Source organism: Heterodontus francisci, chromosome 24 (assembly GCF_036365525.1).
Source record: "Heterodontus francisci isolate sHetFra1 chromosome 24, sHetFra1.hap1, whole genome shotgun sequence".
In the NCBI taxonomy this organism is placed as follows: domain Eukaryota; kingdom Metazoa; phylum Chordata; class Chondrichthyes; order Heterodontiformes; family Heterodontidae; genus Heterodontus; species Heterodontus francisci.
In genome coordinates this window covers 73,753,310-73,777,280 of record NC_090394.1, presented here as the reverse complement: position 1 = coordinate 73,777,280, position 23,971 = coordinate 73,753,310, and the positions used below count along the sequence as shown (strand labels likewise).

General features: G+C 44.1%; 1 protein-coding gene across 4 annotated transcripts in view; it reads right to left on the bottom strand.

Moving 5' to 3' along the window:
- tecpr1a (tectonin beta-propeller repeat containing 1a) overlaps nt 1-23,971 on the bottom strand; it is a 99,293-nt gene that overhangs the window by 34,503 nt on the left and 40,819 nt on the right. For all 4 annotated transcript variants that reach the window (XM_068056576.1, XM_068056573.1, XM_068056574.1 and 1 more), the window contains exons 13-22: nt 23,738-23,887; nt 18,866-19,023; nt 17,782-17,909; nt 16,063-16,165; nt 13,275-13,368; nt 8,124-8,203; nt 6,667-6,723; nt 6,350-6,524; nt 4,684-4,819; nt 3,051-3,143 (exon numbers count right to left, since the gene is read on the bottom strand). In XM_068056576.1, coding sequence (XP_067912677.1) covers nt 3,051-3,143; nt 4,684-4,819; nt 6,350-6,524; nt 6,667-6,723; nt 8,124-8,203; nt 13,275-13,368; nt 16,063-16,165; nt 17,782-17,909; nt 18,866-19,023; nt 23,738-23,887 — 1,174 coding nt within the window. The remainder of the gene's footprint in view (nt 1-3,050; nt 3,144-4,683; nt 4,820-6,349; nt 6,525-6,666; nt 6,724-8,123; nt 8,204-13,274; nt 13,369-16,062; nt 16,166-17,781; nt 17,910-18,865; nt 19,024-23,737; nt 23,888-23,971) is intronic.

The following is a 23,971-nucleotide window of genomic DNA, read 5'->3' as shown; positions in this document are numbered from 1 at the left end:
CTATGCTCCAACACTCTGTTCCCCATCTGAAGCTAAAGTCTAGCTCTATGAGGAACTCCATAATATCATTTGTAGCATCCCCAATACCGAACACCTGTTCCTGCTGGGGGAGTTTAATGCCAGGGTTGGGCCGACCATGACTTATGGCCCTGCTGCCTTGGGCGCTATGGCATTGGAAGGATGAATGAGAATGGACAGAGACTGCTTGAGTTGTGTACCTATCATAACCTCTGCATCACCAACTCGTTCTTTCACACTAAACCCTGTCACCAGGTTTCTTGGAGGCACCCAAGATCACGTCGTTGGCACCAGCTGGACCTCATCGTCACAAGGCGAGCCTCTTTAAACAGCATTCAAATCACACGCAGCTTCCACAGTGCAGACTGCGACATCGACCACTCCCTGGTGTGCAGCAAGGTTAGACTCAAACCAAAGAAGCTGCATCACTCCAAGGCGAAGGGCCGTCCGCGCATCAACACGAACAGAATTTCTCATCCACAGCCGTTACATAAGTTTCTAAATTTACTTGAAAAAGCCCTTCAAAACACTCCTACAGGGGATGCAGAGACCAAGTGGGCCCACATCAGAGACACCATCTATGACTCAGCAATGACCACCTATGGCAAACGTGTGAAGCAGAATGCAGACTGGTTTCAATCTCATTTTGAAGAGCTGGAACCTGTCATAGCCACTAAGCGCATTGCATTGCTGAACTACAAGAAAGCCCCCAGCCAGCTAACATCCGTAGCACTTAAAGCAGCCAGAAGCGCTGCACAAAGAACAGCCAGGCGCTGCGCAAATGATTACTGGCAGCACCTATGCAGTCATATTCAGCTGGCCTCCGACACTAGAAACATCAGAGGAATAAATGATGGCATTAAGAGAGCTTTTGGGCCAACCATCAAGAAGATCGCCCCCCCCTCAAATCTAAATCAGGGGACACAATCACTGACCAACCCAAGCAAATGGACCGCTGGGTGGAGCACTACCTAGAACTGTACTCCGGGGAAAATTTTGTCACTGAGACCGCCCTCAATGCAGCCCAGTCTTCGCAAGTAATGGATGAGCTGGACGTACAGCCAACAAAATCGGAACTCAGTGATGCCATTGATTCTCAAGTCAGCGGAAAAGCCCCTGGGAAGGATGGCATTACCCCTGAAATAATCAAGAATGCCAAGCCTGCTATACTTTCAGCACTGTACAAACTGCTTTGCCTGTGCTGGGACGAGGGAGCAGTACCACAGGACATGCGCGATGCCAATATCATCACCCTCTATAAGAACAAGGGTGACCGCGGTGACTGCAACAACTACCGTGGAATCTCGCTGCTCAGCATAGTGGGGAAAGTCTTTGCTCGAGTCTCTTTAAACAGACTCCAGAAGCTGGCTGAGTGTGTCTACCCTGAGGCACAGTGCGGCTTTCAAGCAGAGAGATCCACCATTGACATGCTGTTCTTCCTTCGTCAGCTACAGGAGAAATGCCGTGAACAACAGATGCCCCTCTACGTTGCTTTCATTGATCTCACCAAAGCCTTTGACCTCGTCAGACTACTAGAAAAGATCGGATGTCCGCCAAAGCTACTAAGTATCATCACCTCATTCCATGACAATATGAAAGGCACAATTCAGCATAGCGGCGCCTCATCAGACCCCTCTCCTATCCTGAGTGGCGTGAAACAGGGATGTGTTCTCGCACCTACACTGTTTGGGATCTTCTTCTCCCTGCTGCTCTCACATGCGTTCAAGTCTTCAGAAGAAGGAATTTTCCTCCACACAAGATCAGGTGGCAGGTTGTTCAACCTTGCCCGTCTAAGAGCGAAGACCAAAGTACGGAAAGTCCTCATCAGGGAACTCCTCTTTGCTGATGATGCTGCATTAACAGCTCACACTGAAGAGTGTCTGCAGAGACTCATCGACAGGATTGTGGATGCCTGCAACGAATTTGGCCTAACCATCAGCCTCAAGAAAACAAACATCATGGGACAGGATATCTGAACTGTTTCCAATGCAAGTATATCCCTCCTTAAATAAGGAGACCAAAACTGTACACAATACTTTAGGTGCACTCTCACCAATGCCTTGTACAATTGTAGAATGTCCTCCATACTTTTATACTCCATCCTACTTGCAATAAATGCCAACATTCCATTTGCCTTCCTAAGTACATACTGACCTTTTTATGATTCATGTACAAGGACACCCAGATCCCTTTGTACCGCAGCATTCTGCAGTCTCTCTCCATTTAAATAATATTCTGCTGTTCTATTCTTCCTGCCAAAATGGACAACCTCACAATTTCCCACATTATACTCCAGCTGCAAAATTTTTGCCCACTCACCTAACCTATTTGTATCCCTTTGAAGACTCTTTGTACCCTCCTCACAACTTATTTCCTACCTATCTTCATATCGTCAGCAAATTTGGCTACAATACAGCCGGTCCCTTCATCCAAATCATTGCTATAGATCCTATATGGTTGAGGCCCCAGCACTGATCCCTGTGGCACTCTACTAGTTACAGTTTGCCATCCTGAAAATGACTCATTTATCCCGACTCTCCATTTGCCATTAGTTAGCCAGTCCTCTATCTATGCTAATATATCACCATGAGCTCTTATTTTGTGTAGTAACCTATTATGTGACACCTTAATGAATGTCTTTTGGAAATCCAAATACACTACATCTACTGGTTCCCCTTTATCACTCTGCTTGTTATATCCTCAAAGAGCTCTAATAAATTTGACAATTTCCCTTTCACAAAACCATGTTGATTCTGCCTGATTGTATTGCGATTTTCAGGATGTCCTGCTACTAGCTCTTTAATAATGGATTTTAGCATTTTCCCAACAACAGGCGTTAGACTAACTGGCCTATAGTTTCCTGCTTTTTTGTCTCCCTCCTTTTTTGAATAGAGGTGTTACATTTGCAGTTTTCTAATCCGCTGGGACCTTTCCAGAATATAGGGAATTTTGGGTTGCAAGTCCAGGAGCTGTAGGCTATTGAACCCAAAATAGTCACATTTCAAATGTTCGCACAATGCATGGCAGCTTACCATTGTCATCCACTGTATACACAGATGTCTGGCCCACAGATACTTGCCCCAGCTTCTGCTTGGGAGGGGGAGGAATGTGGTACCAACAGTCACCTGTAAAGAAAGGAAAGAAAAACATGCATTTATATAGCACCTTTCACAATCTCAGGATGTCCCAAAGCGCTTTACAGCCAATGTAGTATTTTGAATGCGAAGCCACTGTTGCAATGTAGGAAACGTGGCAGCCAATTTGTGCACAACAAGCTCCCACAAACAACAATGTGATAATGACCAGATAATCTGTTTTAGTGAGGGTGGTTGAGAGATAAATATTGGCCCCAGGGGAACTCCCCTGTTCTTTCTTATAATAGTAGGTGTGGGATATTTTATGTCCATCTGAGTGGGAAGACGGGGCCTCAGTTTAACATCTCATCAATGACCTTCCTTCAATCAGAAGGTTAGAAGTGGGGATGTTCGCTGATGATTGCACAATGTTTAGCACCATTTGCACCAGATACTGAAGCAGTCAGTGTAGAAATGCAGCAAGATCTGGACAATATCCAGGCTTGGGTTGATAAGTGGCAAGTAACATTCGTGCCACACAAGTGCCAGGCAATGGCCATCTCCAACAAAAGAGAATCTAACCATCTCCCCATGACATTCAATGGCATTACCATCGCTGAATTCCCCCACTATCAACATCTTGGGGGTTACCATTGACCAGAAACTGAACTGGAGTAGCCATATAAATACCGTGGCTACAAGAGCAGCTCAGAGGCTAGGAATCCTGAGGCGAGTAACTCACCTCCAGACTCCCCAAAGCCTGACCACCATCTACAAGGCACAAGTCAGGAGTGTGATGGAATACTCTCCACTTGCCTGGATGGGTGCAGCTCCAACAACACTCAACAAGCTCGACACCATCCAGGACAAAGCAGCCCGCTTGATTGGCACCCCATCCACAGACATTCACTTTCTCCACCACCGACGCACAGTGGTAGCAGTGTGTACCATCTACAAGATGCTCTCCAGCAACGTACCAAGGTTCCTCAGACAGCACCTTCCAAACCCATGACCACTACCAGCTGGAAGGACAAGGGCAGCAGATTCATGGGAACATCAACATCTGCAAGTTCCCCTCCAGGCCACACACCATCCTGACTTGGAACTATATTGCCGTTCCTTCACAGTCGTTGGGTCAAAATCCTGGAACTCCCTCCCTAACAGCACTGTGGGTGTACCTACCCCACATGGACTGCAATGGTTCAAGAAGGCAGCTGACCACCACCTTCTCAAGGGCAATTAGGGATGGGCAATAAATGCTGGCCTAGCTAGCAACTCCCACATCCCATGAACAAATAAAAAAAAAGCCTGGATTATGCGTTCAAGTCTCTGGAGAGGCACGTGCTACCCACAGAGCCATGGCTGAAAACCTAAAAACAAGGTGACATACACCGCTTGTCAGCAGAATTCCAAAAATTTCTAATAGGACCACAGCAAGTTTACAATACATTGCCACCTTAAATGCAAACTTGAAAAATAATCAGGATGTCAAGCATTTACAAAAATCTGACTGTATTGGGAACCCGTACAACAATAAAGCCGTTTCCTCAAAAATCATTACCACTTTGGCAAGACTGAAATGTGTTTTTACCTGTGGAGTTTTGCGGGGAGACAGAACCACGGTAGAAAGCTGCTCCATCCCTGGCAATGGCCCAAACCTGGTAGTATCCCCCAATGGAGATGGAGACAAACGGTTGATCTGTACCGATGTGCAGCCATGAAATCCCCTGGAAGTAAAGTTAGCTTACTATGATATTTCGTTAAGTGTTTCATATAAAGCCATTTACAGACAGATAGTACTTATTCATTCAAGAAGTGGATAGCTGGGAGAGTAATAGTGATGGCACAGCACCTCAGTCAGAAGGTCATTGGTTCAAGCCCCACTCAAAAGACAGGAGCACAAAATCTAGGCTGACACTACAGTACAGTACTGAGAAAGTGCTGCATTGTTGGAGGTGTCATCGATCAGTAGAGATGTTAAACCTGCTCTCACGTGGCCGTAAAAGATCCCATGGCACTATGCGAAGAAGAGCAGGCTGTCAAGCGTTTTGGGATGCCCTGAGGTTATGAATGGCACCATATAAATGCAATTCTATCTTTCTTTCTTGAACTAACATGACCAAAAACAGTTCAGCTCATTGCTGTCTGTGGGACCTCAGTATGTGCAAAAACAGCAGTTGCAATTCCCTATGTAACAACAGTGGTTACCCTTTAAAATAATTTTTGCACATGAAACACTTTGAGATGTCCTGCGACACACAACCTAATGCTTTTTAAATGCAACAAATGTTTTCCTCTCACAGAGCAATGGGTATATGCAGCAAATCCTAGTTAAATTTATAAATGTTGCTTCAATTGGCATCTTTAAAAAAAAACAAACAGCTGGATGCATATCTAGTTAGCAATGGGACTAAAGTTCAAGGATGTATATGTAGCAATGACTGAATATGTTGTTGCCATGTTTCGGTTCCTTTATTTGGGAGTGTTGTGCCAAGGAAGGTAACTGTTTGGGTAAAATTATGGTAGGGAATGAGGCCATTTGGCCCATCAAGTCCATACCAGCTCTCTGGTCAGCAATCCAGTCAGTCTCATTCCCTCGCTCTATCCCCATAGTCCTGCAAGTTTATTTCCCTCACGTGACCATCCAATTTCCTTTAGAAATCATTGATTGTCTCCGCTTCCAACACTCTCCTAGGTAGCGAGTTTTGCTTCTCAACTCTAACCAAATAGATTCTGTCCTTGCCCCCTCAAGGACATCCTCTCTTTTCAACACTACAATGTCTTCACTAATCAGTATTGCCACCCACCTCCCTGTTCCCCTTCCCTATCTATCCTTTATGAATACTTTGTATCCTAGAATATTAGGCATCCTGTCCTCACTAATTTTAAGCCAGGTTTCCATTATTACTACTACGTCATATATAGTATGTCCGATGTATGGTTAGATACTCTAGAGTTCAACTAAAGTTACCTTTTGTGGGGGGTGGGGGAGCAGGAAGCAATTTGCCAAACCCTTAACCCTAGAGATGAAAGGCCACTGGACAGGGTCCATGGTAGAGTGGATTAACATGGTCCCTGGAGAGAATGGCAAGATGGCCTTCACACTTCCATGCTAGCTTCGTCTTTTGAATATGCTCAAAGTAAGTCATTTAAGAATTTCTGAAAGGTACCTCTACTTATCCGTTGAAGTCTAATTTTAAAGAAACAGCACTGATGTAAAGAAGAAATGTACTACAGGCTAAAATGCGTTTTCTTACCAGTGCATTTTGCTTTGTTACTCCCAGTCTACACAAGACGTCTCCTTTGTTGCTAATGGCCCACAATGCTGCTGTGTCATCTGCTTTCTGTGACACGCATGGGAGCAGGGAGATGTCCCGGAGGGCGACTGGTGCAACCTCAAACCAGGGACCTGTCGTAACTATTTTGCATTTTCTACAAAATCAAATAAAACAAAAGTCCAATTAATCCTTCGCAATAGAAAACTGAATTTTATACAGCACAGAGCATCAATCTTTTTTCAAATAGAATAATTTACAACATTGATGTTAGCAAGCCTTTCAATTTCAATCTTTACCTTGCCCATCGTCTGCGTCGCACAAAATCTTTTATTGTCTTATATCCATGGTAAGAGCTGAAAGAGACAATATTCATTAGACATCACATATTAATGTTATAAACTTATTTCATGCTCAATCTCTTTAAAAATTATATAGACAAAACTGAAATGCCTATTGTAAAAAGGAAATTAAAAAATAAACGATCAAAATCACCACCTAAAATATTTGTAAGGATGTTTTGACATGTTGTGGAAGAAAGAAAATGCATAACATGCACTGGCAATCATCTTTAATGTTAATGTACACAACTATACTCGCACATTTCAAACAACATGCAGAAAGTTTGTAAACGGAGAACATTTGATTAAACTGCATTTCACAATCCCACTGCAGTCATGTGCTTTTTACAGCAGTATTTTTCAACAATTAAAAACTTTTTTAAAAACTAGATTTAGTTTTAAATGAATGTATCGGCACAAAAGACCATTTGAAAATCCACTCCCCACTGCATTATGCAAGTTCCATTATGTGAGGCCTGTCAGTGTTGAACAACATACTTCTACGTCTTCCTGCCAAACTCAGTATCAAGCAATGTGAGGTAATGCACAGCACCGCTGAGATACAGGGTAAATTTACTTTGACAAAATATAGCGATCTGCTCACTGTGCTCTGTTACTTTACCTACTCACACACAAGACTGAAGTGTTAGGAACATTGAGCCTGTTCTGCCATTCAATGAGATCATGCCTGATCTATATGCTAGCTCTATCTACCCACCTTGGCTCCATATCCCTTAATAGCTTTGGCTAGCAAAAATCTATTGATCTCAGACTTAAAATGATTGACTGAGCTAGCGTCTACTGTTTTTAGTGGAAGAGAGCTCCGTACTTCTCTACGCAAAGGGTGGAAGAATTGTTTCTTAACTTCTCTCCTGAATGGCCTGGCCCTGATTCTAAGGCTATGTCCGCTCATTCTAGACTCCCCAACAATGGAGAAAGTTACTCTCTAGCTACCGTAGCAACTCCTTTCAAAATCCTACAAACTTCAATTAAATTACCCCTCAATCCTTTATCGTCCAGGGAATGTAAGTGTAGTTTACGTAATCTCTTCTCAATTTAACCCCTGAAGCCAGAGTAACATTCTGCTGAATCTGTGTTACACTCTTTCCCAGGCCAATACATTGGTACCCAAACTGTACACAGTTCTCCAGATGTTAGGTCACTGTATGGGGGTTTAAAATGGGGTGGAGTGGTTCTCTGATACTCTAGCTACTGTGATGGATGGTACAGTAGCTCACTCTAAAACTTAATTATATTTACTTGGGGTTACCTGCCCACCAAGTATAAGCAGACAGTTGCATTCAGACAGGAGTTTCTCCTCACTGTGCTACAACAGTTAGCACTGTGAAAGTTAAGAAATCACCAATACCGTACATAAAGTTTAATTCCAATTGTTGATGCATTCAGGTACTCACGCAGGGAAGTCAGCTGCGAATTGCCATCCTTCCCGATCAGTTCCTCCTGGGGCACTGAAATCAATATACCAATCAGAGACCTGCCAGTGAAGAAACAAACACAGCACTTCAATACAGCTTCAAGAAAAACCTAGATGGTGTCTGTTTATTTGGAGCTACTCTTGATGGATGAGATTTAATCTTACAGCAGCAAACATGAATATGATTAGTTCAAACTTAGAATCTGACAGCACAGGAGGTTTCACCATATTCTCTTTTAGCTGTTCTGCTCTCTGTTGCCACCATCTGTCATCTGCCGGGAATTACAGAATTAATTCTCAACTTCCAATGTATTACCAACATCAACAACTTGCATTTATATAGCAACTTTAATGTAGTAAAATGCCCCAAGGTACTTCACAGGTGCATTACTAAACAAAATTTGACATTGAGCCATATAAGGAGATATTAGGACAGGTGACAAAAAGCTTGGCCAAAGAGGTAGGTTTTAAGGAGCGTCTTAAAGAAGGCGAGAGAGGTAGAGAGACGGAGAGGTTTAGGGAGACAATTACCAGAGTTTAGGGCCCAGACAGCTGAAAGCAAGGCCGCCAGTGGTGGAGTGAAAGAAATCAGGGATGTGCAAGAAACCAGAATTGGAGCAGCTCAGAAATCTTGGGAGTGTTGTAGGGCTGGAGGAGGTTACAGAGATAGGGAGACCATTGCAGGCAAAATCTTTACAGAACATCTTAAGTTGTATCATGGCCAAGGTACAAGTTAAAATCCTGTCCCATTACTCTGCACACAATGTGTCCTTTTTGCCAAGTTAATGTTTCACATTGCTGGACTTTATGTTAAATGGGATAAATTATTAGTCATACATCATTAGCAAGATTTAAAACCTGTGCTTTATTTACGTAAAGTGCAAAATGTTTTATGCAAATAGATGCAAGAGGGAACAGGACTGCTGACCTCTCAACATTACCAGCTAAACTACACCACTCGTTAGTGGGACTGAAACAGCTGACCCGGGGATGTGCATAAGGATTAGCAGTTGGGGGAATTTCAACTTCTCTCAGCTCGGGAGAGGGGTGGGGAAGTGAAGGGAGAAAAATAAAAAAAGCGAGGGCTTCTGACTTGCTCCTTTGCAAACTCTGTTTAAAGTCTGTGGACTTGCAGGTCGTTATGTTCATTTACTCTGGCTCTGTGACTAGCACTTAATTCTCTCTCCCTTCACCTCCACACCTCTCCCATCCCTTTTCCCACTTTTTTACTAAAATGTTTATCTTTCAGTCTTTTGTTCTGATGATGGGTTATGTGCCCAAAAACATAAATGTTCTCTTTTGGACTTGGCTGTGGCCTCCCTACAGTTAGGATAAATTCTCAGCACTCAGTATCAAAGGATTCCACGTGAATAAAGGCTTTCTGAGGGTGGGCAGAGAGGTAGAATACTTGAGGGGTTTAGAAAAAGTTCAAGGTTGACACATGAAGACCATCTAGTTAGACAATGTACCAGGGTCCTGTGTCTGCTAGGGGAGCAAACCCCAGTGCCATGATGTGCAGAAGGGGAGGGAGAACCTGCAAGGAAACTGCTGCAAAAGACAATACAGTTAGCCCTGTGGCTTCTACTCATTGTTTAAAAACTTACAACGATTTAAAGTTTTACAGCAGATTAAGAGACACCATCCATTACCCCTGCAATCCTAGAAATAAACACAAATAACACCCAAATGCTATTGTAAATGAAGAGTCTTAACTGCCCTTAGTTCAGACTGCATAGAAGTATCTCTGACAAAAATGGATTGAATGTGTGGAAAGAATGAGAAAGAAGTGTAGAATAAGAGGCCCTCTCAGTTATACATAAAAGGTCCCACAGCCGATACTTCAAAGACGAGCAGGGGAGTTCTCCTTGGTATCTTGACCAATATTGGTGGATCTTGTTGGATGGTTCCCTGAGCAGACTGCCGAAGTCATTTGGCAGAATGCCTCATCGCCAGAACTTTCAAACAAGCACCAAAACGTAGCTTGGCTGGTGTGAGAAGAGACCTCCCTGTCAGATCCTTCCTGCACACCCGGAATCCCACAGCCTCCGCATGCTGCCCTCGAGATGGCTGCGGTGGGGAAGAGACTGTTTTGTGCAGGGAAGGTCATGTCTTACTAATTTAGAGTGCTAAATTGGGGGAAGGCCAACTATACCAAAATTCGGCAGGAGCTGGGGAATGTAGATTGGGAGCAGCTGTTTGAAGATAAATCCACATTTGATATGTGGGAGGCTCTTAAAGAGAGGTTGATTAGCGTGCAGGAGAGACATGTTCCTGTGAAAATGAGGGAATGAAATGGCAAGATTAGGGAACCATGGATGACAGGTGAAATTGTGAGACTAGCTAAGAGGAAAAAGGAAGCATACATAAGGTCTAGGCGGCTGAAGAAAGACGAAGCTTTGGAAGAATATCGGGAATGTAGGACCAATCTGAAACGAGGAATTAAGAGGGCTAAAAGGGGTCATGAAATATCTTTAGCAAACAGGGTTAAGGAAAATCCCTAGGCCTTTTATTCATATATAAGGAGCAAGAGGGTAACTAGAGAAAGGATTGGCCCACTCAAGGACAAGGGAGGAAAGTTATGCGTGGAGTCAGAGAAAATGGGTGAGATTCTAAACGAGTACTTTGCATCGGTATTCACCGAGGAGAGGGACATGGCGGATGTTGAGGTTAGGGATAGATGTTTGATTACTCTAGGTCAAGTCGGCATAAGGAGGGAGGAAGTGTTGGGCATTCTAAAAGGCATTAAGGTGGACAAGTCCCCAGGTCCGGATGGGATCTATCCCAGGTTACTGAGGGAAGCGAGAGAGGAAATAGCTGGGGCCTTAACAGATATCTTTGCAGCATCCTTAAACACGGGTGAGGTCCTGGAGGACTGGAGAATTGCTAATGTTGTCCCCTTGTTTAAGAAGGGTAGCAGGGATAATCCAGGTAATTATAGACCGGTGAGCCTGACGTCAGTGGTAGAGAAGCTGCTGGAGAAGATACTGAGGGATAGGATCTATTCCCATTTGGAAGAAAATGGGCTTGTGCAGGGAAGGTCATGTCTTACCAACTTAATAGAATTCTTTGAGGAAGTGACAAAGTTGATTGATGAGGGAAGGGCTGTAGATGTCATATACATGGACTTCAGTAAGGCGTTTGATAAGGTTCCCCATGGTAGGTTGATGGAGAAAGTGAAGTCACATGAGGTCCAGGGTGTACTAGCTAGATGGATAAAGAACTGGCTGGGCAACAGGAGACACAGAGTAGCAGTGGAAGGGAGTTTCTCAAAATGGAGACGTGGTGTTCCACAGGGATCCGTGCTGGGACCACTGTTGTTTGTGATATACATAAATGATTTGGAGGAAAGTATAGGTGGACTGATTAGCAAGTTTGCAGACGACACTAAGATTGGTGGAGTAGCAGATAGTGAAGGGGACTGTCAGAGAATACAGCAGAATATAGATAGATTGGAGAGTTGGGCAGAGAAATGGCAGATGGAGTTCAAACTGGGCAAATGCGAGGTGATGCATTTTGGAAGATCCAATTCAACAGTGAACTATACAATAAATGGAAAAGTCCTGGGGAAAATTGATGTACAGGGAGATTTGGGTGTTCAGGTCCATTGTTCCCTGAAGGTGGCAACGCAGGTCAATAGAGTGGTCAAGAAGGCATACGGCAGGCTTTCCTTCATCGGACGGGGTATTGAGTACAAGAGTTGGCAGGTCATGTTACAGTTGTATAAGACTTTGGTTCGGCCACATTTGGAACACTGCGTGCAGTTCTGGTCGCCACATTACCAAAAGGATGTAGATGCTTTGGAGACAGTGCAGAGGAGGTTCACCAGGATGTTGCCTGGTATGGAGGGCGCTAGCTATGAAGAGAGGTTGAGTAGATTAGGATTATTTTCATTAGAAAGACGGAGGTTGAGGGGGGACCTGATTGAGGTGTACAAAATCATGAAAGGTATAGACAGGGTGGATAGCAAGAAGCTTTTTCCCAAGAGTGGGGGATTCAATTACTAGGGGTCACGAGTTCAAAGTGAGAGGGGAAAAGTTTAGGGGGGATATGCGTGGAAAGTTCTTTACGCAGAGGGTGGTGGGTGGCTGGAACGCGTTGCCAGCGGAGGTGGTAGACGCGGGCACGATAGCGTCTTTTAAGATGTATCTGGACAGATACATGAATGGGCAGGAAGCAAAGAGATACAGACCCTTAGAAAATAGGCGACAGGTTTAGATAGAGGATCTGGATCGGCGCAGGCTTGGAGGGCCGAAGGGCCTGTTCCTGTGCTGTAATTTTCTTTGTTCTTTGTTGCCCACCTCCTTCTGGAATGCGCCTTTGCAAAGCAGGTGTGGAAAGAGATGCAGTGTTCATCCCGAGCAGCTCTGTAACACAGGAGTCTGTGCTCTATGCGTTGTTCCAAGATAATCAACTGTTGCTGTAGGACCATACTTTGGTCTGCCCAAAACCTGCTGGTCTTCCACAGAAGAGTTGTCCACCACCGAGTGTTGCAGACTGGCACATTCCAAGGTCCAGGCCTACGTGCTGAGGGACGCACTAAAGCTTGGGGCAGCCGCCGCAAAGGCTCAATGGGGAAAGACCACTGTGTAAGGTCCTCCCGCCACAGTGAATTAAGGGGCTGGAACCTGTGTAAAACCCCTCGGGCTGGATGCAGTAAAATGTTTTTTTACTATGCAATACTAATGTACATTGCATTTAAATTGGAATGGTAAGAATTGTGAGGCACATCATGTTTTTCTGTGTCAAAGAAATCTGATCTCTATTGTACTTTCTGAAATGTGAACTGTCTTGAACTGTTTTGTAATTTATTTTTGCAAATTTTTATGAATAATGTACATTTTTGGAAAAAAATGTCCTGACCAATATTCATCCCTCAACCAACATCAGTAAAACAGATTATCTGGTCATTATCACAGTGCTGTTTGTGGGAGCTTGTTGTGTGCAAATTGGTTACCACATTTCCTATATTAACTACAGTGACTACACTTCAAAAGTACTTCATTGGCTTTGGGACGAACTGAGGACAGAAAGGTGCTATATAAATTCAAGTCTTTATTTTTTCTCCTAAAGCAGATTTAAAATAAAAGCAACAGTTTATAATGAATATTGAGGCATAATGAGATGTACATACCCAGGTCCATTGTGAAGGAGGTTTGGTGTTTGCCTTGGTACATTCCTGCAGACCTGATGCATCGCTCCACATGTACCTGTCGGTCGGCAGTCCCCTGTAAGAGAAGAAGAGCTTTACCATGGGTGGTAGTACAGCATGCCCTTCTGTCACAGCACCTTATCCACCGCAGACTTCTCATGGCTGCTCTTAAAAAGTTATCCATCACATAGAATTATATAAAGGGCTGGGATCGGAGACAGGCGGCAGCTAAATATCGTCCCGCTGGCTGGCAGACCGGTTCCCTGGCTCCATCCCACCTCTGGGCATTTTTGTTGTGGCAGAAATGAGCAGTGGGGACAGGGGTGGGAGGCAGCAGAATGCTGCATGCTGCAGGTAGCCAATTCAGCTCATTAAAATCCACAAGGCCAATTAAAGGAGGCCAACTTGGATTTTCCAATGGGTCTCCAGGCTCCCGCAAGTTGCAGGGATCAGTTTAGTGCTTGGAGGTGATCTCTCAGCAGCAGACTGGGGAGCTGGGGGGAGTCAGTGCTCCAAGCAGGCCTAGAGGCTCTCCCTGCCTGCCGAGGTGTAGGAACAGCCACAGGCTGCCTTGTAGAGGGGATTCCTCTGCTTCCCACAGCAGAGGCCTGGCTACAAACACCATTTTTTAATTTAGATTTTAACAAGTTGGACAGAGGGCACCTTCATCTTGAAGCACCCTCTCTCCTACTTACCTTCCATTGCAGCCAGCTGCTCCTTTTGAGCTGGAAGGCCTCCGATTGGTCCTCCAGCTTCAAAAGCCTGCCCACCATCCTTAATTGGACAGCGAGCCTGTCTCAAGGCCAATTAAGGGGGTTCCCCATGAAAATAACAATGAGTAACTGTTTCCCCCCAGAGGTGGGTTCAGCACCCGGAAACAGTCCCAACCTCTGTTTCCCGACCCCGGAGGGAAAATTGTGCCCATAACGTACAGAACAAAAAAGAACTATTATGCTCCACACCAGCCTCCTTTCATCCTATCAGCATATCCTTCTATTCCTTTCTCCCTCATGGGTTTATCTAGTCTCCCTGTAAATGCATCAATGCTATTCACCGAACTACACCCTGTGGTAGTGAGTTCCACATTCTCACCACTCTCTGGGTAAAGATGTTTTGCCTGAATTCCGTTTAGTATTTATTAATGACTATCCTATATTTATGTCTATAGCTCTGGTCTCTCTCCCCCTTAAACTCCTTCATAATTTTAAAGGCCTCTATTAGGTCACTCCTCAGTCTTGTCTTTACTAGAGAAAAGAGTTCTAACTTGTTCAATCTCGTCTGAATATTAAGTGCTGTCCAAATAAGTTGCTTCTCAAAAACACATATTGTACCAAGATTCCGGCCATTTTTATGTATTATCCCACAGCCACTATTTTGAAGAGGAGCAACAGGGTTCTCCCTGGTCTCCTGACGAATATTTATCACTCAAGCACCATTTAAACAACTTATCTGGTCACTACAGATTAAAAAGTACTTCAGTGGCTGAAAAATGCTTTGGCAAGTCTCGAGGTGGTGAAAGTCATTATAAAAATGCAGATTTTTCTTTCCTTTTTCATTCATGAAATGGCCTTCAAAATGTGGGCAGTAAAGTTTAAATGTCTAAATAAATCCAGGGTGAGCTAGTCAATTGGATACAAAATTGGCTTGGTGATAGGAGGCAGAGGGTGGTAGTGGAGGGTTGTTTTTCAGATTGGAGGCCGATGACCAGTGGTGTGCCGCAGGGATCGGTGCTGGGCCCTCTGTTGTTTGTCATATATATTAATGACTTGGATGTGAATGTAGGGAGCATGATTAGTAAGGTTCCAGATGACACCAAAATTGGTGGTATAGTGGACAGTGAAGAAGGTTGTCTAAGGTTACAACAGGATATAGATAAACTGGGAAAGTGGGCAAGGGATTGGCAAATGGAATTTAATGCAGACAAGTGTGAAGTGATGCATTTTGGGAAGTTAAACCAGGACAGGACATATACAGTGAATGGCAGGGCCCTGGGGAGTGTTGTTGAGCAGAGCGACCTTGGGGTACAAGTACATAGTTCCTGAAAGTGGCAACACAGGTAGACAGGGTGGTGAAGAAGGCGTATGGAATGCTTGCCTTCATCGGCTGAGGCAATGAGTACAAGAGTTGGGACGTCATGTTACAGTTGTACATAACGTTGGTTAGGCCGCATTTGGAGTACTGTGTGCAGTTCTGGTCGCCACACTACAGGAAAGATGTGATTAAGCTAGAGAGGGTACAGAAAAGATTCACAAGGATGTTGCCTGGTTTGGAGGGCTTGGGTTATAAAGAGAGATTGGATAGGCTGGGTCTGTTTTCCCTGGAGCGAAGGAGGCTGAGAGGGGACATGATAGAGGTATATAAAATTTTGAGAGGCATCAATAGGGTAGATAGCCAGAGTCTGTTTCCCATGGTAGGGGTGCCTAAAACTAGAGGGCATAAATGTAAGGTGAGAGAGAGGAGGTTTAAAGGGGATCAAAGGGGTAAATTTTTCACACAAAGAATAGTGGGTATCTGGAATGAGCTGCCAGGGGAGGTGGTGGAGGCAGGAACAGTAGCGACATTTAAGAGGCATCTGGACAGGTACTTGAATGAGCAAGGCATAGAGGGATATGGAATTAATGCAGGCAGGTGGGATTAGTATAGATAGGCATTATGGTCGGCATGGACGAGATGGGCCTGTTTCTATGTTGTACGACTCTAATAAGTAAACATTCTAACAAGAATTCAGAACAAAGGTTTTCTGCTCATACATTTGAAATTTGTTTCATACCGACTACTGTATCCAGTAACAGGATTCCAACGCTGGTTTTCATAAATGTAAACACACATTACATCTGTCTGTGTATAAATATTATCTGTACTGCTCGCCAGTCCTTAAAAACAAAAACAAATTACAGGTTAAAAAGCAAAGCAGCTTTCACAAAAAAAAATTCATCACTGAATTAAGTATAATTCATATACTTGCAGAGACCTGGTATAAATGAACTCTGGAGAAACAAGACAGCAATATCTAACAGTTAGAGCACCACACGGTGTAAAGTGTAAAATTTCCAAAATTGATAAACCGACAAATGTAAAAACCTTACTTTTCATCAGTCGATGAATTTTCATTTAACAACAACTTGTATTTATATAGCACCTTTAATGTAGTAAAACATCCCATGGCACTTCACAGGAGCTATGATCAAACAAGTTTTGACACTGAGCCAAAGGAGGAGGAGACATTAAGTCAGGTGATCAAAATCTTGGTTGTTGTTTGTCCTTTGAGGCAAAGATGCCCAAGTCCATCATCTGGGGTGTTTGGTAGGGTTCTGGTGGGTATGTAGTTAACTGCTAAGATCTCTGCCTGGAAGGTTCTGCTGCAAATAGGGCTGGATACCACAAACGATTGAGTTTTGGACAAGCTGCTGGCTTGGGAATTCCTATCCTTGCGTTTTCTCTCCGCCTCTGATATGTGTTTGCTTTCGAAGGAGGCTGCACCTTTTATTTGTTTGCGCCAGGTTCAGTGATCCTGGGTGAGCTTCTCCCAGGACTCTGGGTCGATATCAATACTTCTAAGTGAAGCCTCCAGAGTGTCGTTGCAGCACATCCTTTGACTTCCATGAGAGCACACCACAGACTCCAGCTCTCCTTAGAAGATTCGCTTTGGCAAATGAGTATCAGGCATTCTGGCTACATGACCAGCCCAACTCAGCTGTGACTGTGTCAATATGGTGTGGGTGCTTGGCATGCCAGCTCCGGTGAGCTCTCGGTGTCTGGTATTATACCCTGCCATCTGATCATTAGAAGCTTTCGAAGGCAGCTCAAGTGAAAGTGGTTGAGCTTCTTGGCATAACTCTGGTACACAGTCTAAGTCTCGCATGCATAGAGCAGAGTGGGCAGGACTACTGCTCTGTAGACTCCCAGTTTGGTAGGCAGACTTACTCCTCTTCGTTCTCAGACCGAGACGGGCATTAAGCAATGTCATAATGGAGGAGATGGCGAGGCAGAGCTATTTACGGATAACCTCCTCCAGCCCTGCAACTCTAAGAACTCTGCAATCCTCCAACTGTGATCTTTTGCGCATCCATCACTTCCTTCTCCCCACCACTGCCTTTGCCCCAAGCCCTTTCAGTTATTACAAAATCTGAGATTTTGTGATAAGGCACAAGTGAACCATTGACAAAACAGAGAGCTCACAGTACAAATGCAATGAGCCTTAGCTCCAAAGTAAAAAGTGAATTTCTGCTCCCCTCACTTCCTGATGTGAGCTGTGTTAAATAGGGAGGTGCGAAGCAGAGGTTGCCTGCAGGAGAGTCATGTACTGTGGTTCCTAACACTTCCTGGTGGACAGCCACAGAGACACTGGGCAGGCAGCCTGGAAGCACATCGACTGGTCACCTCAACACAGGGGTGCTGGGTCCAGGTTGACCAAACGTTGTAGGGGCGGTGAGGGTCATTTATAAAACAAATAAATGACAAAAAAAGGAAAGCAATTAAAATAAATCACCTTGAAAGAAGCCACCTCCATAACCACCAGTGTAAACCCAGGCTGTGTGATCATATCCAATGCCCCATACGATTCCTTGGCTGTTACATTCAATCAAACGAAGGTGTCCTCCAATCTGACGCCAATACCTACAGAAGACAATTTTAAAATCATAGAATCTTGCGGCACAGGAGGCCGCCATTTGGTCCATCGTGTCTGTGCCAGCTCTCTGAAAGAGCTATCCAATTAGTCCCTCTCTAGCCCCCACTCTTTCCCCATAGCCCTGAAAAGTTTTACTTTTTAAGTATTTATTCAATTCCCTTTTAAAAGTTACTACGGAATCTGCTTCCACCGCCCTTTCAGGCAGTGCGTTAGTACAGAACCATACACAATGCACTTGGAATACTTTACCAGAATATTACAGTGCTCTCTTTATATACAGGAGTATGTTTTTTTTCATGAGATGTGTTGATTTGTAAACTTTTGCAGCAGTTTTGAAAAGCTTTGCAGAAAATGAATTGCAACTATTTTATGGCATCGTTTCTCACATTTCCATCTGTAGCATTTGGAATTAAAAATATGTGCAGATATCCACTGCACATAGAAGCCTATCTCTATCCAGACGGAAAGGAAATCAGATGGGTGTATAATGAATGACTGAACTGCTATCACCCATTTTGTGCCCCTGACAAATATTAATTTTTTAAAATTTCATTCTCGGGACGTGAGCATCACTGGCAAGGTTAGCATTCACTGCCTGTTCCGAGTTCCCTTGAGAAGATGGTGGTGGGCCTTCTTCTTGAACGGCTGGTTGCAGTTTTGTACAACCGAATGTCTTGCCGGGCCATTTCAGAGGGCAGTGAAGAGTCAACCACATTGCTGTGGGACTGGAGTCACATATAGACCAAATTGGGTATGAATGGCAGATTTTCTTCCCTGAAGGACATTGGTGAACAGTCTTTTTTTAAAAATGACAATCTGACAGCTTTGTGGCCCCTTTCTCCACATCGTATTTCGGTACAAGCTATACTGACTGCATTATTGAAACACACAGACGCTGCATGGCTGTTCAGATCTAGGAATCCTGAAATAGACAAGGACTTACAATTGGTCACTTGGCATAGGATGTTGTGCTGCTTCCAGATTTGGGGTTGGCTCACTGACGAAGATATCTCCTTTACACGTGACGGACCAAAGGGCCTGGTTGGACGGGGGTCCTTGGAGTTCCCTGCTGTCACAGCATGCTAAACTCAGGACAGCAAGCTGTAGCACAACACACAATACTACATTACAAAATATAATAACACAAATATATGAATGATAGCCACTTTGCCTAGTTTGGACAAAGCTTTGCCTGCTGCAGATGGCTGCTAAAAGCATTCCATTTTCCTTCAATCTACTTGACCATCAACAACAACTTGAATTTATATAGTGCCTTTAACAGCACTTCACAGGAGCATTATCAAGCAAAGTTTGACTCCGAGGCACATAAAGGAGATATTAGAACAGGCGACCAAAAGTACGATTAAAGAGGTAGGTTTTAAGGAGTGGCTTAAAGGAGGAGAGGGAGGTGTAGTGGTAGAGGGGTTTAGGGAGGGAATTCCTAGGCAGCTGAACACACAGCTGCCAATGATGCAGCAATTAAAATCAGGGATGCACAAGAGGCCAAAATTGGAAGTGCGCAGAGATCTTGGAGAGTTTGGGGCTGACCATGCCAATCAAAGATACAATTACTTAAGAGTGCATTAAGCAAGTCAAAATCTTTGCTCAGTTACTATATCACTACAGAATAGTCCCTTTTTAAATTTCAACCAATTTTAAATTGCAAGTGACTGCAAGTACAAGATCTGTTTTCCTACCTCATTGTTTTGTGAGGTGAATAAAGGAATGCAAGAGAGAGACTATTGTGTATGTGATGTTGATATAATTTTATCAATGACTACTAATTTGAAAAGGATGGTTAGAAGTGTTTGAATAGTGTGGGTTCACTTTGGTTACAGTGTGTGATCACAGAGCCCTGATCCCCAAAATATTTTTGGGCTAAATTGGAGAATAAAATGTGGAATTTCAATTATTTCCAGCTCTCTCGATGACTTATCAAGTCTTTTTACCATGCAGTTTGGTGCAGGAGGATCCCAAGATCAGACCCTTTGCGTTGGATTGGCCGATCTCCAGATGGCCAATGTCAGACATTACTACAATCCACCAAAATGTGTTGGGGCTGGAGGAGAGGGGAGAGAAGGAAGAAATAAAAATTCAATCTAGGGAACCGTTCTGGGAAGTGGGGGGATGCTGCACAAATATGGATATCAGGGGTTCCCTGTGATTCCGGCCCACTCCTTCCATAGTTGAACAGCCAATACTCTGTCATTCTCACACCTGGAAAATGGCGCTTTGGGTCAAAGGTCAGCCAGCATCCATGAAACCATAAGCCATGTACGAATCAGTGTCCTTAGGAGAGGATGAGCAAAAAATTAAGTAGGGGGAGGAAGAGAAGAATCAAATCAAATTATTTCTTTCAAATATAGATTTTCTTGTGCGATGACTCATTCCGAGGTTTACATGCCCACTCTACAGGGAAGCATCTGCTCCTAGACTTTCTCCAGCCTGTTGAGAGAAGTGATACAGGGCTGAATTTTATGGGCCCTCCTGAGACAGGTTTGGAGGTGGCAGTGGGGGGGTTGGGGGGAGGGCCCATAGAATTGTGAGGTCCCCTCACCTCCCTGTCAAAAAGCAATTTTGTCGGGGGCATGATAGGTCAACAATGGCCTTCCTGCCCAGAGGCCAATTGAGACCCTTCAGTGGTCATTGCCATGTGGTGAGGTCGCCCAGTCAAACGAGGCTACCTCCCTGCAGCTTGGTGGGGTGGGGGGGGGCCTTCCCTGTGGGCAATTTGTCGCTCACGGAGGGCCCCCACCAGGAAAACCTGCACCTCCCTGAAACCCCTCCTACCCTTGCACTAAATGCCCACCTTCCCTCCCCCTCACCGGGGCCCGCCTCATTTATCGGATCCAGGCTACAGTGCTGGGCCCCGTGTCCAAGGCCTCTTGCAGAACCGGCAGTGGCCACTGCTCCCAGTGGCACTGCTGATACTACTGAGCTGCCGGCCCTTTGATTGACCGGCAGCTCTTGGTAGTGGGATCCCCATCTTTAAAGGGATGGGGACTGGCCCGGCGCCATAGAATCGCTCTGGGGGAGCTCCAGCTGGCCCAGGCAGGATTCTCCCCACCATTTCGGCATGCTGCCGGGAGCACCGCTGTGGGCACAAAATTCAGCCCACACAGTGTGTGATCCAAAGGGCGTGCTCTACAAGTCTGCAGCAAAGTAAGTTATGCGCTGCGCCACAAAGCTGCCTTTGTCCCTGGTTTTATTGAACATGACCATTGCACAATGATTTGCTTCTTATTTATACCACACAGTTCTGCTCTGCAGAGAAACTGCAAAAATAAAAGGAAATAAGAAGTCATACCCAGACAAGTTCCTTGGCTCACATCTAAAAATCATATCACATACTCCCATAGTGGCTCAGGAAACTGAGCTGGAATTTCCCAGCTTCAATCCCTGATTCACGTTGAGTTAGCTGCACTTCTCCTTCATAGGTCAGTAGGGACCCTACATTTCAACATCCCCGGGCCAAAAAGAGAAAAAAAAAATCAACCAGGGTTTTGTTCTGGATCACTATCCTGTGAACCCCTGCTGGGATGTGTACATATGTGGGCAGGATCAGCCAGTACTGAGATCTACAAAATCTAGGCTGACACTCACAGTGCCAGTACTGAGGGAATGCTGCACTGTTGGAGGTGCCATCCTTTTGGATGAGATATTAAACCAAAGCCACATCTGCCCTTTCAGGTGGATGTAACAGATTCCACGGCACTATTCAAGAAGAGCAGGGGAGTTCTCCCCTGTAACCTGTCCAATTTTTATATCGCAAGTGACATCATGAAAACAGATTAACTGGTCATTTTATCTCATTATTTTTTGTGGGAGCTTGCTGTGCGCAAATTGGCTGCTGTACATTCATTATAACAGCGACTACATTTCAAAATTACTTCATTGGCTGTGAAGTGTTTTTGGACATCCTGAGGTTGTGAAAGGCACTATATAAATACAGTTTCTTTCTTTCTTTAAACCTAGCACAGAAACTGTAAATTCTTGCTTTAATTTTGCATTGTTCCATTCCATTTATAGAACACCCCAATGATTAGCATGTAAACCAGATGAATTAGAATTTAGAAACAGTTAACATTTCCAATCATGGAAGTTAGCTTTCAGGACTTAGAAATATAGAATCGTTACAACACAGAAGGTCATTCAGCCCATTGTGTCCATGTCAGCTCTCTGTGAGAGCAACTCAGCTAGTCCCACTCCCCTGCCTTTTCCGTGGAGCCTTGCACATTCTGCCAGTTCAAATAACTTTCTAATTCCTTTATGAAACCCACGATTGAATCTGCCTCCACCACACTCTCATTGATGTATTCTGGTTCTTGACCCTTCCACCAACGGGAACAGTTTCTCTCTATTTACTCTGTCTAGACACCTCATGATTTTGAACACCTCTGCCAAATCTCCTCTTAACCTTCTCTTCTCGAAGGAGAACAACCCCAGCTTCTCCAATCTAACCTCGTAACTGAAGTCCCTCAGCCCTGGAACCATTCTCGGAAATCTTTTCAGCACCCTCTCCATTGCCTTCACATTCTTCCTAAAATTTGGTGCCCAGAATTGGACAGAATACTCCAGTTGAGGCCGAACCAGTGTTTTATAAAGGTTCATCAAACTTCCTTGCATTTGTACTCTATACCCCTATTTATAAACCACAGGATCCGTTTGTCTTATTAATTGCTTTCTCAACCTGCTCTGCTACCTTCAACGATTTGTGCACATATATCCTCAGGTCTCTGCACCCCCTTTAGAATTGTATCCTTTATTTTATATTGCCTTTCCTCATTCTCCCTACCAAACTGTATCACTTTATAATTCTCTGTATTTAATTTCATCTGCCATGTGTCTGCCCATTCCACCAGCCTATGCCCTCTTGAAGTCTATTACTATTCCTTTCACAGTTCACAATACTTCCAAGTTTTGAGTCATCTGCAAATTTTGTAATTGTGCCCTGTACACCCAAGTCTAGGTCATTAATATATGTCAAGAAAAGCAGTGGTCCTAATACCGACCCCTGAGGCACCCCACTATATACCGTCCTCTAGTCTGAAAAACAACCGTTCACCACTACTCTCTGTTTCCTGTCACTAAGCCAACTTCATATCCATGCTGCTACTGCCCCTTTTATTCTATGGGCTTGAACTTTGCTGACAAGCCTGTTATGTGGCACTTTATCAAATGCCTTTTAGAAGTTCACATAAACTACATCAACTGCATTACCCGCATCAACCCTCTCTGTTACTTCATCAAAAAACTCAATCAAATTAGTTAAACATTATTTGCCTTAACAAATCCATGCTGGATTTCCTTAATTAATCCACATTTGTCCAAGTGACTGTTAATTTTGTACCGGAACATCATTTCCGAAAGTTTTCTCACCACCAAGATTAAACTGACTGGCTTGCAGTTGCTGGACTTATCCTTACACTTGTTTTTGAACAAGGGTGCAACATCTGCATTTCTCCAGTCCTCTGGCACCACCCCTGTATCTAAGGAGAACTGGAAGATTATGGCCAGTGCCTCTGCAATTTCCACCCTTATATCCCTCAGTATCCTTGGATGCATCCCATCTGGGCTTGATGACATAACAACTTTAAGTACAGCCAGCCTTTCTAATACCTCCTTTTTAACAATTTTTAGCCCATTCAGTATCTCAACTACTTCCTCTTTCACAACGACTTTGGCAGCATCTTCTTCCTTGGCAAAGACAAATGCAAGGGTGGAAATAAGTCACAAGCAGTGACTCTATGGCGGAAAACCAGTGAGTTGCAGGAAATGGTTAGCAGACTGAATCATTCCTCATTTGGTAACTTACCCAGTCATACATTTCTTGCTCTGTAGTCGTTGCCAACCTGATTGGCCATCTCCGTTTTGTCCTCTCAGGAGTATAAATAGCAAACGAGTGTTTTGTTTCATTAGCAATCGGAACCAAAATTGTAACTTCATTTAAAAACATGTGAAGGTACTGTAACATTGTAAAGAAAAATAGTCAGGCAACTTGAAGGATATAATTAATATGTTAGAAAATATATCTACATTAAAGATCAAA